Source organism: Tympanuchus pallidicinctus, unplaced genomic scaffold, assembly GCF_026119805.1.
Source record: "Tympanuchus pallidicinctus isolate F22 unplaced genomic scaffold, pur_lepc_1.0 scaffold21, whole genome shotgun sequence".
NCBI classification, from domain to species: domain Eukaryota; kingdom Metazoa; phylum Chordata; class Aves; order Galliformes; family Phasianidae; genus Tympanuchus; species Tympanuchus pallidicinctus.
Window position 1 is genome coordinate 12045573 of NW_026294733.1, and position 15938 is coordinate 12061510.

General features: G+C 41.3%; 1 protein-coding gene across 12 annotated transcripts in view; it reads right to left on the reverse strand.

Moving 5' to 3' along the window:
- LOC128081353 (protocadherin alpha-C2-like) overlaps window positions 1-15938 on the reverse strand; it is a 188603-nt gene that overhangs the window by 25869 nt on the left and 146796 nt on the right. For 11 of the 12 annotated variants that reach the window (XM_052684487.1, XM_052684489.1, XM_052684490.1 and 8 more), the window contains 2 exons: window positions 7916-7974; window positions 5583-5671 (listed from right to left, as the gene is read on the reverse strand). In XM_052684487.1, the coding sequence (XP_052540447.1) occupies window positions 5583-5671; window positions 7916-7974 (148 nt within the window). Of the gene's footprint in view, window positions 1-5582; window positions 5672-7915; window positions 7975-15825; window positions 15856-15938 lie in introns of all 12 variants that reach the window. The other variant, XM_052684488.1, reaches the window with a different exon arrangement.

Consider the following 15938-nt stretch of genomic DNA (forward strand, 5'->3'; position numbering starts at 1 on the left):
CAAATTCAAAGATCTGTCAATTTTCCTCTTTAAAAATAGTACATGCAGTGTAGAGTTCCTTAGACAACAAAGGTAAGTTTCTTAGAGATCGTATTTTGATAAGCAGGTATTTCTAGATTTCAAACTTGCAATTACAAAATTCCAAGGAAAACTGGTTATTGTACAGGGTAGAGCTGTGCACAGCTGCATCTTCCAGCTTCCTCTATTTTAAAGAGCTACGACATTTTGTAATGAATCCAGATCCCTGTTATGTATTCTGAGTTGCACATCAGTTATTACTTTTTACAGCTTTAATCGATGAGCTACCAAAGATAAGCCAGACCAATATTCTGAGCTGTTACTCATCAATTACCCTACAGCAGTTTCTAAGAAGCAACACTTTCAGCCCCTGTACTTTCTTTGCAGTGACTTAACTGGTTGAAGAGGTTGATGAGTCCCTTTTTCTGTAGGTAAGGAAGGTCATTTGAAGAAAATGAACAGAAACTCATTGACATTTAGGAAGAAATTGCTCTCCACTTGAAACCACAATGTAAAGCTCTATTATATGAAATATGTTACAGCTCAGTTCTCAGAGGAGTCAGAATTGTTATTAGGCTCTTTTTCCTTAAACTGAAATTTTCAGTAAAATACTTCAGAAGCCAAGAGTGTTGCAACAGCATCATGGCCCCCTGTGAGCCTTTACTGGAGTGTTATGCCTGCTGAATTTCAAAAGCAGTGTTACAGCAGTGATGTTAAGATGCAGAGAGATAAGTAATTATTCCATGAAAAGAAGAATGAACCTCTGTTCAGAAAGCATAGCTTTCTGCCCCCTTCTCCAGAACCTATTACCCAATCTGAGTGCACCAATCTTCTTTCCAGTCACCTATTCCCAGTACTCTCTAAAGAGTCTGCCTTGTCCAATCCTTAATGCTATCTGCTCCTGCAGAATCTCTAGCATCCTTTTCCATTTTTTCCCTTCCCTTGATCCTCTGCACTTGCCTTCCTACTCTCATTTCTCTCCTGTTATTTCCTCCTAGTCCATCCCCTTACCCTTCTCAAACCTCCCCTGCCTACAAACACTTCCCCTACACTCATGCTAGCCCTTCCCATAGTGTTCCTTCTGAAAGAATGTTCTTCTTGAACTACAAGTCATTCCCTTGGCATGCCTGTTAAACTGCAAAACACAGAATCATGTATGCCACAGCTTACGCTAGAGAGCTGTAGTATTTCCTCCTCCCATCAAGGTATTCACTCTGCTCTTGGCCATTATTTCTAGGAATAAGATCTCAGCATCTGCTTTCCTCTAACACCTTTTCTGCAGCCTCTCCTCTACAGCACTATTCTCCACCCTAAACCAGCAGTACAAAACTAAGTAGGAAGTCTAACTTTACCTTTCAGATTATTTTCTTTTCTGCCATATTTGTAATTGCTTCTCATTCAATTGCAAGTATTCATCACTTACTCTACAGCACATACTCCATCCACAGATTTCGGCTGCATTCCAGCTGGAACAACCTTTTGGGAGAAACAGAAATCTATTCCAGAGCAACTGCAGCTCCCAGCACAAAACCTAAGCGCACACAGAGTCTCTTGGTACATAGGCACAGCATGGAAGAAGTGGAAATAGAGCCAGGCAGGAGGTAAGGAACACTAAGAGATGTTCCAACAGAGAGAGGAAAACTGAGAGAGAAACTGCAGAGGACAAACGTTGAAAGAGTGAGGCTTGCACTGATGGCACACAAGGAGCAATATGTAGATACATTATACACATATATATACATACATATGTATGTAGTACACAGTACTCTCCAGAGCCAGACCTGAACTTTGGTTTTCTTGGTTACAGTACTTATTAAGTTGCCTTGAAACCCACGGCCAACCTGTCCCACCTTCCTCATCACTTCTCTGAGGGAACAGCAGTGAGTACTACTGGAAGTTTCAAGGGACAAATGTATGCACTATGAGTGCCAAGCATGGAAGACTGCCCATGTTGAGGTCATAGAATCTAACACAATAATGTCTTTTTCTTTTTGTAAGAGTGCTTTAAGAAACGAGGCTACCACCTAGATTACCTGGGGAAACAAAATAAGAATGACAGCCATTAGAACGTTGCCATTGCCAAATCAGAAGCACACAAATTAATACGCCTTAAGCATACTCTTGCTTATGTCACTTAATTCAGCCTTTCGCACATGCTCCTAAGGACAGACACTAAAATCCTAGCTTCCTTGAAGTCAGTGGGCAGTTTGCCATGGACTTCAGAAATTCCAGTAAGATTCAGATTGGTTACAGCTTTCATTCAGCTCCATTCTACAAATTTCAGATTTTCTCCTTTCCTTTCTCTCATGAAGGCTTTTCATTTTGCTCACACCGTTCTCTAAATTCATTTTTTTTTTTCACCCTGCATGTGCAGTGTGTGGCCCTGCACCTTATTTACTGCACATACACAAAGCCCTGTTAGAACAGAGGATTTTAAATTCCTCACAGTTGTTTTGCATTGCAAAAACTTATTCTCCTGGGCCCTGTGTGTGTGCTGAGAATGCATCTTTAGAATGTTGTTTGTGAAGCAACTCACATTACCAGCTCTAGTTTATACAATAGAATCTGGAGCATGTAGAAATACACACAGACATGTTCAGTGCCCACCGAGTTTGAGCTCTGATTATGGATAGGTCTGACTTTCTTAGATGTCTGCAGTATTATATCTCGAGAACAAACCTCCCGTTCACCTCTTTGATTACAAGCTTCCACCATTTTCAGAAACCAGGCTCCAGTTATTCTGAATTAGACACCCAGAAAATGAAATCAACTCTCATCAGTGACTGCCTGAAGGAAGAATGATCCAACTGCTAATTCAAAGGACTCAGAGCACAGAGCAGGAACCCGAAACCTGTCTGTAGCTCCCAGTCTTGCTGTGTGGCATATGGGGGACAAATGAGATGCTGCAGGGAGCTAAGCCCAACATTGTCCTCTACCCAGGGGGAATTGGAACCTTCTCATCCTACTTCATTTGGAAGGATCCTGACCACAAGACTACAAACTATTGGATTGGTGCATAAGAAAATGTAAGCAATTAAAATGTACCAAATCAGGATTTGCTCTTCCTTGTATGGGTGAAATATGCTATAAAGCCAGTAAAAGTGCTGTCAAATGAAGACCAGGCCTTGCTTGGACAATGTAGATTTGATTAAAGATCACATGATGTTTGAGCACAGCAATGCATTAGGAATTAAAGCTTTAGTGATTTAGCACTTGTCGTGTTCATTCTTCTTAAAGCACTGCTATGACATCACCTTCAAATGCTCTCATTGATTACCTTTCTGAATCTGTCTCCATAATGCATCTTATCCATTACTACTGTGGATTGTTTAATTGAATGAATAGTTGAGTGACAAACTGATTGGGATTAATCGACTAAAAACACTACATGGAGCATGTATGCACAGAACAGGCTAGGAAGTGGCTTATTAAATCAGAAGTCAAAAACTTGAAGCTGCCATAATATGCCAATGATCACAGGGATAACCAACAGCTCATCTAGCAGCCTATCCAGACACAGGTGCACTCCATTCATATGCAGATGATGTTTCAGGAGCAAATGCCTTTGTTGGCTCAATCAACTGTAATGTACCATAGTGAGTCGCTTCTCTGCATCAGTTGTGAATGTTAACTTGGTAAAAATATTGAAAGTCTCAAACTTAACCTACCAAAAATGTGATGCTTGATAATGTACTCAGAGTATGAATAACTTAATTTTCACTAATCCTGAGGTTTTCCTATCAGCTGTTTGCAGTCACCTGTAGTTTTGCATGCAAAGAGTGGAGAATAATACTACCCAAAATCTGCTATAAGAGGGCTGATAATGTTATGTCAGGGTCAACATACCCTTGGGAAAAGACAAAAGAAGTCTTTGTTGTGCAGGAAAATAAAGTATTTTACAAGGAACCTGATTCACAAAACTGGATTTAAAAGTAGCTGTAACTTGCATGGATATTCCATACTACCATTTTAATTAGTCATGTCTTCTCTGCATGGCAGAAGTATTTCCCCAGGCAGAAGATATTCCTTACAACTTGTTTGGACATATTACTTAGAAATAAAATACACAGAAACAATGATGGATGATGCCAGTCCAAAGGCCAAACAGCCTTGGCTCCTGGACTGGCATTTCTCCAGTGACCCAGTCCCACAGAGCCACCTGCCAGTTTCTCCCCTTGTCTTACAGCTTGGTCACAGAATCACAGAATCACAGAATCACCCAGGTTGGAAGGGACCTCAAGGATCATGTAGTTCCAACCCCCCTGCCCAGCAGGGGCATTCTTCACAGCCGCCAACTCATACAGAGCAGTGAGCAACCCACACGTAACCAGATGCTTTTGCAGCAGACACGTGGTGATGAAGGCAAAGAGCACTAGGAGACAAAGGTTGGTGCTGCTCCTGAGACCAAGAGACATTCAGATTCCCCAAATGAGTCTAAAAATATACAACCCCAGCGGGGAGTCCAGTCAGTGGAACTGCACTCTGCAACCCAAACACCAACAAGCATCCCCAGATGTCTGGGGATCACCCTAATTCTGCATTTATGTTCAGAAAAATCCGAGTTAGAAATCTGCATTACCAGCAAGCAAACATCTGAGTGGATTTTTGCATCCATACTGAGCTTGGAATAAGGTAACAAGCTAAGTGCATAGTGAAGGATGAGCAGCGCAGCTGAATGCCTTAGGAAACCCTCTGCAAAGGTTACAGTGTACTTGTGGTGGCATTTTCAAATACACTGACAATAGTTTCACACTCTGCATAACATGCACAAACTGCATCTTCCTGCAAAGCCTGCAACAGAAGGAAGAGCACAGGACAACCAGGTAATTACAGCCAAGGAGCCCATTGTACCTTGTTGCTAAGTCTGTTTTTGCAGATTGCCTTCTGTAATAGCAATACAGGTTTTGCTGCACAACATTAATCCATGGGTATGTTCTAGCTGTGAATGCAAATCCCAAAGCTGCTCCTTGGTCCTTCATCCAGGTAAAATGCGCATATAAGCTAATGGAAAGTTTTGAATTGAAAAGTAATAGCAAGAAAAAACATCTCTTATCTTTTCTGCTGGAGACCCCACATCTGGTCACTTGATCTAGCTCTGTGATGGAAAGCATCATTTCTCACTGGAACACCTGGAGGATTCACAGAGCTGTCCTAAAAGGCTCATGACCCTACACAGAGCACCCCCTAAAAGGCTCATTTTGAATGTGACTGAATGCACTGATCACACCAGTGAGTGGCTGCTCTAGTCAAGCACATCTCTACATTATTGCTGTTCTAACACAAAAAGTAAGGATAGTTCATTGCCTGCAAGTGATTTGGACTTTTTTTTTTTCCTTAACTCACTGTAGACTTTTTACCAGTTCTTATTGACTGCTGTGAAGTCATCGCTCAATGGCTGAATAAAAGGAATTATAACCTAATAAGCATTTTTGGTCATTTATTTTGACAATAAAATTATAATTTAGTTTCCATCACCACGCACAAGTCAATGAAAACAGGCAGGAAATGAAGGGTACATTCTAACTGTTCCTTACATATAATTCACATATCCTTCACACCCTTACCTGGAGTAGCACTGGAGACTGTTGGCCACTGCTGGTCAGGCCCTCCTGGTCCTCCACGTAAGATTCCTGCCTCCTCCAGATGCACAGCACTGAACAAGCACACAGCATGATTAGATTATACAGTTATCTTCTGGCTTCATAATATTCTCCTTGCTACTACTACTGAACTGGTCACCATGCAAACACTGCTGTTGTACTGTTTCAAGCTAACAAATTCCTGCTGGAACACTGGAGAATCAGCTATTCTCATTTGCTACAAACAAGCTTTGATTATTTACTAAAACACAGTTGTGATAGAATTTATAAAACAAACATAATCCCAGAACACTTTGCTTTCATTGACTGGAAGCTGCTGACGGGGAAGCTTGCAAAGATTCTTGCTGTTACGATGTATTAACATTAAAGCAAATAATAAAAGGTTGGCTGAATTAGCGCTGAGCCTCTGTAAATATGCTACTCCAGTGAACAATTCAGAAATACACCTGAAAACACAGAAACTGCATCACATCAAACATGATGTTACATGGTGAGCACTTGGCTGAAAAAGCAGCACTGCTGTATATCAACCAACATGGAAGAAAGTGAAAAAAAAATGTGCTGCACTGAATGCAAATCTATGCTCCTTTATCTGTGTGCCATTCATTAGAAAAACAGGATGTTGTGACCGTACTGCTGTCTCTGCTCATCAGCCCCTCAGCTCTTTTCCACACTACCAACTTAATGGGCATTTTCAACTAAATGCAACAAATGCCAAAGGTCGTACAAACATCACATTTCTACATGTTTTATAAATAAAACAGCATTTTATGAAAATCCTCTGCTGGAGAGGTCACGTAAACCTGTCCAGAGATTTCAGGGAAGGACTAAGGATGCTGATGGGAGAGAACAGAGGAATGCACCATTTCCAAGAAAGGCTTCATTAACTCTTCTGCACGTGGGACTAATTGCTTTAAACGAGCTCTGACTCCTCATTTGTTCTTTAAGTAACTTCAGACAAAATCTTCAATTCCAAATAGAAAGGAATTCAGATTCAACTGTGTCCTGAACAACATGATGGCGTGGAAGTCCCAGAAATGGACATTCTGAATCTGAATTTTTGACTTTTACCTTAAAAAGTCCACAACACCATGGATAATAGATAAAAAATGATGGCCATGGCTGCACTGCATGAGCAGTTTTTGGAAAAAAAAGCATAAATTCCTGCACTTGTATTATCTTAGAAATTACCACAACATTACAGTTCCATCTATACCTGCACGGTAGTGTCATTAATCACGTTGCACCAGTTTGCTATTCTGCTCAGAAAAGGGAAGCAAAGATATTATTTCATCTAGGCTCCATAAAAAAAGCTTTATTATAATCCTTTCCAGATGCACTGAGTAGTAAATTATAGCGGAGTCTGCTCATGATTTTATGCAGGGAATCTTCAGTTGAAAGAGATTTGGAGGCAGCCTCGCATTGCCTTATATGAAAACTGCCTCACATCTTATAGCAATTGGACAGATCAATAAAGAAAAGGTGTTACAACAAAGGCGTGACAACAAAAGGACTGGCACAAAATAGAGGTGCTATAAAGGAAGGGAAGATTGCTCACCCATATCAAAAGAGTCCAGGTTCATAGGGGAAAAACTTCACTAAGAAGAAATCTCCACAAGAGATCTTCCCCAGAGGCAGCCAGCCCTTCAATGAGGTCTAAGAAAGGTGCAGCCAGGCTCCACCCCTTCTGGTCACACAGCTGAATTGCCTTCACCTGTGCTCCTAGGGCTGACTGGGTCCTTTCCCCAGGTGCTCAATCAGTGGTTCAGCCATGACTCAACAGCTACCATATATAGCTTTAGAACATGCTTTAAACTGTGTTTAGCACCTTGTTTGTACCACAATGGCTTTCAGACTGGCTGCAGGAGTACCATACTTATGGCAACAAGAGGCAGCTAGATGGAAAATGCACCAATGCCATATGATCTACTAAAACCTATCAGCATTGAAGATATGAGGGAAATTGAAGGAAAACAAATAGTGTATAATTGCAATTAAATAACTCAATAATTGGAGCATCTGATACCTTGACAACAACATAAAAAAGGCAGCAACATAAAAAAGGCAGAGAGCAAATACAACAAAAGCAGAGATCAGTGGTGGTACAGTAATAGCAAAAGATGCAGTCAGCCCAAATTTGTCATACTTAGAGATTCAAAGTGACAGTAGCAGAATCTTCTTCCCATCTCAGCTTACAGATACCATCAGTTGGAGGCATCAGAGAAGGGGGACAGGTTGGTCTTTGTCAGAGAGGCCAAGGAAAGAACGCCCTGTGCCTGGGGCAGCACACAACCTACCTTTGCATTCCTGCCCTTAGGGACGCAGAGTAGCGCCAGTCAGGATTGGAGTGTTTTGGCTGTAGAAACAAAAGCCCAGAAAAACATGGTTAGCGTACACTAAATGTGTGGAAAAGCATGTAGACCTGCCTCCTTTTGGGGTTGGTGTCAAACAGTCTGCATGGTGACCCTCGGTTTTTGTGAACGTTCAGAATTCTGTAATCTTTCTATGAATCTGAACTTTCAAATGGTCACACAGAGATGATCTCTGCAACAAAGCAACTTGTTTGGATGCCAAGGCCTTTGGCTAGAGATGATCTCTGTGAAAAGACATATAATGCTGGAAACTGGAGGACAGTTATTTTCCATATTCATAAACATTCTGGGCATAGGAAGAAAGGAATCATAAATTCATAATATACGTTCTGCTGCTTTACTTGATGAGCCAAGGAAGCTCAGCTGCTGAGCCAAATAGCATCTGCCTAAGGACATATAAAATGGAGCCCCCTGCAAAGGGGACACGTGGGCTCCTCTGCTGTGAAGTTTCTGCTGGCATTTAATGTACTGCAGAGGACTGCACTAAATGGTATCAGATTTGCAGACTGCAGCAAGTCTTTTATCAAAGGCAGACGTGCTCTTTCACAATATCAAGAACTTCTACATTCTCCTTATTCATTAGGGGGGATAAGGGAAGGAAGGGGAAAGCAGACACCAATGCCCTTTGGCCAACAGTGTATGCTGACTTGCTGCAGAGTGGCTTGCTAAATGAACAGATAGCTAAGATATCCTCTGTTGAACAAAAACTTGCTCCAAAAATGCCTTTGCAGAGTCAGAGGACCATTGAAAGAATTTTCAATTATGGTAGACAACAGCAAACTGAGGTCTTTTGAAATTTTGCATTTCTATGCAGCCCTAAGAACATGACAAGGTTATTTCCCAGGATTCTCAAAGCATTAGTTTGTACCTGATATTGCAGCCAGTGATTAACGTCAGGCACTTGAATCCAAAGAGAGAACTTATGTCCACGAATATAATGGACTGCACTCATTCGTGGTGTGTCTCATACAGTGCCAAACACACAAATAATAAATGACAGTAATGGTTTAATTCTGTTCAAGCCATTGGAATCAGATCAGAAATGAATTTGGCCCCATTAGTTGAAGAGAAAAAATAAAGTGTTGAATGCTCTCAATTATTTACAGCCAGCTCTGCTTTTCCTCTCGAGGTTTTGGGCATGCTTTTCCCTGGATCAATAGGCTTTATTCAAATAAAAATGGTGCAATTAGAACCTCCCCCAACATTCTATTACTGTACTTCCTGAGTCCAGCTTCACTCAAGAGTGAGATGCTCTTGGATGATGTGCATCCTCAGTATCCTTTATGGTCTGAATTACACAAAAGGGAGGAGGCTTCTATCTGCAACCACACATTAAACATCTGTACTAGCAATTTCCTTCCCATTTAGACCCCAGTTGTCTGGCATGCTCAGGTTCTGCTGAGTTTAGCAGAAAATGACTTGACAAGGAGCCCATTATGCATGTTGCCAGTATTTTCTGATTCATTCCATTTTGGCCCCAGTCCCAAGGATGTCAAGGTAACTGTAAAGTCAACCATACAGAAATACTCAATGAAAGAAAAGACAGAAGATACTCTAATCAGACCCTTCCCCAAGTTTGTTTTTCTAAATGTATGAAGGGTGCTAACACCAGAAGATTTGGCTTTTCCTCTGCTGGACATTTGCTTGCAGAATGGGAACTGTTGGACAGGGGTGGGAGAGCAGAGAAGTCCCTGTCCTTTCATACAACAGGAGAAGTGAAAGTCACAAATTTGCACAAGGTTGTAGGCAGTGTGAGGAGAAGAAATGCTACCACTGCTCCAAGCAAAACACAGATGAAGCAGCATTGAAGAGCTGGAAAAGTCTGTCATGAGTTAGGCAGGAGCAAGGAAAGGGGAAAGCATGATTTGCTCAACGCACACCAATTTTTTTTTCTCACCAAGAGCTGGGAAGCTCTCAGCTAAAAACCAAACAGAACAAAAACCTCACAAAATTGATGGTTGATTGTAAACTTTCAGATACAAAGTGGTAAATAGGTGATGGTAGCAGGAGAAACTCATCTGTTAGAAATTCTCATTCCATGGGATTGAGAGTCACAATGTCAGAATAAGAGAAATATCAGCAATTAGAAGACTGTGGTATTTTCAAAGGTTATTATCTAGATGCTGTGGCCTCTTACAGCCAATTCCTGTTGTTCTCTATGTGCTATTACTCTTCAGACAGGGCTGCAGTGATAGTCAGAGTCCAAAGGAGGAATTATCTCAGGCACATACCTCTAGATATGGAAAAAGCAATCGGCTCATGCTCTGGTTTAAGTGCACACACAGCCACTTACTAACTTCTCCACGTGAATGGCAAAGCAGAATTGGAAGAGCAAGTTGGAAAACTCACTGGCTGAGCAAAAAATAGATTAATACATTGGGGAAGAAAGAAAAAAAAAAAAAAAAAAGCATGACTGAGGTGAAAAAGCCCCACTATTTTCATCACAAGACCAAAAGACGACACCATCCTCGGAAGACTCTATTCCAACCAAAAGCCAGCGTGATACATCTGACTTTCAAGCACTTTCCTTATACACCCACCAGGCATTCCCAGTCTGCACACTTGGTTTGGCCCATGGCTCTGGTTAGGAACAGCCTACCTTTACCAAACCACAAGCTGAAACCTGCCTCATTGAAATATGGTGCTAGCAGTCACTGCATCATGGCACGATATGGCCATTTTCAGAGTGGAGCAATGTCTTCAGCACAGTCCCATGGAACAGAAGACTGTATTGCTACATTGATGAAAGCTGAATGCTGTCTGCAAGCTCCTCTAAAAAAACCCTGCTTTGCTGCATCACAGGTCAGCACTGCCAGAACAGGGTTACAGCCAGAAAGCATGAGCACAGAGAGGAAGCACAAAGAGGAACACAGAATCTAAAGTAGTCCCAATTCTCCCCATCTGTAAATCCCCTGGCAGTTACACAATGCAAATGAAGATCAATACACTTCCTTTCACGTCTCTAGCTCCCAACTTGTCACAAGACACTGTTTGTCACATACAAGTTCATTTTTCTACCTGTAACATCACCTCAGCCTGTCCTCAGAGGTTTTTGAAAGCTGGTGGTCCTACTTTTACCATACATCAGTTGAGCAGAGGGAAACCACACAACCGAGCACCATTTCCTGCTTCTCCCATCACCTGCTTTTTCTCATTTAGTAAAAACACTCAACATCTGTTGTAAGGTGAACAAAGACCCATCCAGATGCCTACAGCAGCGTTTGCCATCACACCAGGTGAGCACCTCATGCCAACAGTTTGTTCCTCCTGCTTCTTCCAAGAGCCAAGGTTACATTCTGCATAACCACAAGCATCAATGTGATCAATCAACCAACCATACTGGAAAGTTCAATAGGTGAATTTATATTATAAGTGAAGTCATCTTAACAGCATAAAAGCTCAAGTAAAATTTCACACACTCATTCTTCAGTTGCATAGCATGGGTTAATTAAAGCATTTCACTGCTACTTAGAGAAGAACTGAGAATACATTGCTACAAAAATTTGGCTTGATCCTTTTTTTTTTTTTTCACCTGATGATTTACCCCAGTAAAGTTGATCTCTATAGATAGAAGAAACTGCTGGAAAATGTTGATGTTCTGATCCCACATTCATGAAAATCCAACCTCCCAATGATTTCAGCGGGTGTTAGAACAGGGCCTGCTTGAGGTAGAGAAGTGTGAATGAAACATTTACAAACAGCTACCAGCTGATGAGACTGCTAAAAGCATCCCACTCCGCTCCCATTTCCACACAAACACACAACAGCACGACATAAGCTATATTTATCAGATGTATGTGCTTCGAAGCAATAATAAAAGGCCTTTCACAACCTCTGACCACACACAGCTCTACTTATTGTCCTGTGAGACGGTGCTGACAGATGCGAAAAAGCAGATACTTCTGTTACTGATTCCCTTCTGTAAATGCTTCAGATTAATTTGACGCACAGAACAGCCTATTTATAGTCTGAACATGCATTCGTCACACAAGGAATCAGAAAGGAACCTAGAAGAGCCTAAAATTTCCAAAGATTTGCCTTCTGTCAGTGCTCACATGCATTTCTAACTCTGAGAAAACTAAGATGAAAGGAACAAGCAAGCGCTTCTGTAAAGTGCATTTAATGAGTTCCAAGAGAAGGAAAACTCCCCTGTTTAATATTAGATGCAAATTTCTGCTGGCACAGCAGTACACATCAAACTAAGAGTCCGACTTCCCTGAAGCACACAGCACTGCCCCTGCTTAGCAGAACAGGTCCGGATATGGACCCTGAATAAGAGGACCAACATTTATAGTTAACCTTTACAATGTCAGTGGGGCTGGAGAATTTCTTAGAGGATTAAGTTCTTGAACTGAGACTGTAAGATATTCCACCATTAATACCTTTAAAGCCTCTGTGAGAAATCTCTTGGTAAGACAATGCTGTGGCTTTATTAGATTTAGACACTTGGAAACATGCTGGCACTTAAAAGCAGTATCAAGATGTGTTCAAGTGTTGCTTGCTTTTTGACCCTGTGCTTGGCAGGCTTTCCTTGAAGTACAAAACACAGAGGGGAAGCCAGAAGTAGAGCAGTGTGATCAAACAAATGCAAAAGCCCAATGAACCACTGGGTCTTACAGTCACTCATTTGCAGCCTTTGTGCTTTCTGAAAAGAGCGCACAGAGCACAATGCAAAGTTACCTAAGGACACCATGATTATCACTGTACTTTGTTGCCATCATGTGCCACACACACAGGCACACCCAAAGGTAAAAGGACATCTACATTCAGAAGTGCTCCTATCTAGTTTTGTCAAAGATCCAAGCTGCCCACTCATCTTTAAGAATGTGCCTCAGGGAAAGAAAACTTCAGCCAAAACCTGTGTCGATCTGATTGTTCATCCCTGCATTGAAAGGGAAAGGTTGTCATGAGACACAAGACAATGGTCGAGTTTAACTGCACACAAGATAACAAGAAGACAGAAGAAATGAAAAGAAAAACCAGGATCAGACACTGCTCAGACATCACTCAGCATCTCCACAGGCTTTTGAAGAAAGGGACTCCAGACTGAAATGCTGAAATCTTCCCTGAAAATGATGGATCATCACTGCAGTAGTGCACAGCAGCAAAATCTCCCCTTCACGCACTCCTTCCCAAAAGGCAGGAATCCAGGCTGCTCATAAACTCACATACTGCCAGCAGTGAAGCTGCAATACCTTGCCAGCTTAATCTTCGTGCCCACATTGCCTGCTCACCCTGTGGTAATGATCTAGCTGATGAGAGAGCAATGCTCATTAACCCCAGACTCTGAACCTTATCACTAGACTATTCCAGCAATACCTGTTTGTAAGGTTTTCAGTGCTGCTACATCAGTATGTTTCTTCTATTACTAAATCCACCGAGTCTGAGATATTCTTCTAAAGCTAAAAAGACCACACAGATAAGCAAGGGGGATGCAGAAGCAGAGGTTACCTTGCAGAAATGAGCTCCCATTACAATCTCATGACATGGGCAATAAAACAGTCGCACAGACACCAGTGCATCAACAGATAGAAAAAACTCACTTCTCCTTAACAAGCTGCCCTTTCCCCTCCAATGGAATGACTCAGTGGATTCAGTCACAACTTAGCAAAGAGCAATTGCTAAGTTCAAATGAACTTACCAGCAAGTACGCAAAGGACTGAGATCTTATTGCATCAAGCATTATTGAGGCTAAGTTACTGAAGTTAACTCTGAACATATCTGAAATATTTTTCATCTCACTACGAACAACATTGTAAAATTCAACGCTATGAAACTCTCTACATGGCACGCGTGCATACAAAGCGTGTTCAGCTGGTCCCATTCCCATCATTCAACAGTTACCAGAATATCCATTTCCAAAAAGGAGAGGGGAGGGGAAGGAAGAGGAGAAGGAGAGAGAGAAAAAAAGACCTGTTGATATTTTCTAGAAGTGACACACACATCAGAGATTAATTGTGTAAACTGTCACAAGGGCAATGACACTCATCGCTGTGCTTCAATTTGGAGGCATGGGCCTTTACAGTTGAATTCTAAGTTCAGCTTAACAGAAGAGCACAGTCCTCCAAAGATCTATCATACAAATGTCACTGTTCATCAAAAGTAGGATTTGGTGTTACTAAGCAATGGAGGCAATTCTTGGTGCACGTGCCGAAGTCGAAACAAGGAAAACACTTCTCATTTTATAGCATGTAATTAGTTAGGAATCAGTAATCAGTGAATGCCAACACATTCACCCATTTTCTCATTATACGTGGCACTGACACATCTCCATGGTATGTATTACCACAGGGCAGCTTAAGACGCAAAGACCAAAGAAAACAATTTAGGACAAGTAGCTTTAGTCAAATTTCACCTCCATTTACATCACACAGAACTACTGGACTAATTGACTCCTCTTCTGGGTCACACATGCACACCAGCAGCCCTTTGCTCATCTGTTCTATGTATGCCCATACTTCTGTACTCCAAGTCCAGCCCTTGTCTGATCTGCCCTGCTTTTCAAAATTTGCAAACTCACTGCATTCAGTGGAGTGATTCCCTAAAACAGGACAAGAATCTGTCTATTAAACTTATTTCCTGCTGCTCTTGCATCCAAAATGAAATAATTTTCAATTATTACTCTTTTTCATTTTCCCCAGAGAGCCGGACTGAAAGTCTGAATTTCACTCTGTGTGAAATATTTCACTCTCACGTTCCCTCCAATACCAGATTATAGGATTTTATTATGTTCAGAAAGAACTTAAGGTACAAAAATTGCAGAGAAGATGAAGGAAAAAATACACCCCCCACACCACATCACTGTGAATTACGGAAAAACACTGCATACATTATAAACTGTTTTGCTTTAAATGGTTGAGCATTGCTCTCTAAAAGCAATTTTATATAAGATTTGCTGGTCCTCAGGATTCATGCATCTTCATTCTCTTGCAAAACCAGTTGCAAAAGATGCTAATATCTTCATATGTGTTTAAGTTCAAAGAACTAAATGAGTTATATTTCTCCAGCAAAAGCATACAAGTCAGGCTGCTTTCAACCCCCCCACAACTCCTCCCCCCAGCTTCCCCATATCCAGACGCACACTACACATTAATGCACAAACGGATCCTACAGCTGACACAATCCTAGAGTACAAACACACAGCACTTGCAACTTTTTCCCATCGTGAACCAGGATTTTCTCCAGTATTTCCAGATTTAGCTCCTATCTCTGAACAAAATAAACTGCAGAGCATGCAAACTACGTGCTAACTGCAGGCTAGCTGCATGCTAACATGAAGCAGCCATTAATGCTGCACTGTGGGATGATAGTGAAAAGGTTCATACATTGCTGGCAAAACCACAGGTGTTAAACAATTTTCAATATCAGCCCAGCAGGTCAGAAGTTGTCACAATGCAACACCACAATGGTAATTTGCTGTAATTCTCTATAAAGATGTCACTGGATTGTCAGTGATGCAGCACTGGGTAGAACAGATGCTACCAAATGAGGGTTTGCAGCATTCAGACAACTAAAATATGCCCAAATCAGTAAGCAAAGCATATTTTTGTAGCTATCTAAATCCAACAACTTTGCTTAGGTATCAAAACCATGAAGTATCAAACATCTACAATTGCCATGAAATCACCTGTTCATTTCCAAGCTAATCTATTTATTTTTTTTCCTGCAGTATTAGTTTTAGCATTAACAATTCAAGACTTGTGTCTGTCATTTCTTAGCACTCTAGGACAGCAGGCAATTTTAGATGTGTAAGAGAAAAGGGAAGGACACAATACTCTGCATAGCAAATGCTGCAAAAATGAAGCGAATCTCACACAGACAGATAAAGAACTTACCAAATGGACCCTGAAACTCCCAGTATTTACCTAGAAACAAAATGCATTGCACACATTAGAATACTTTAGAACCATGTTTCTCACTATGTGCCAGTGAGCCCCAAAGGAAATAC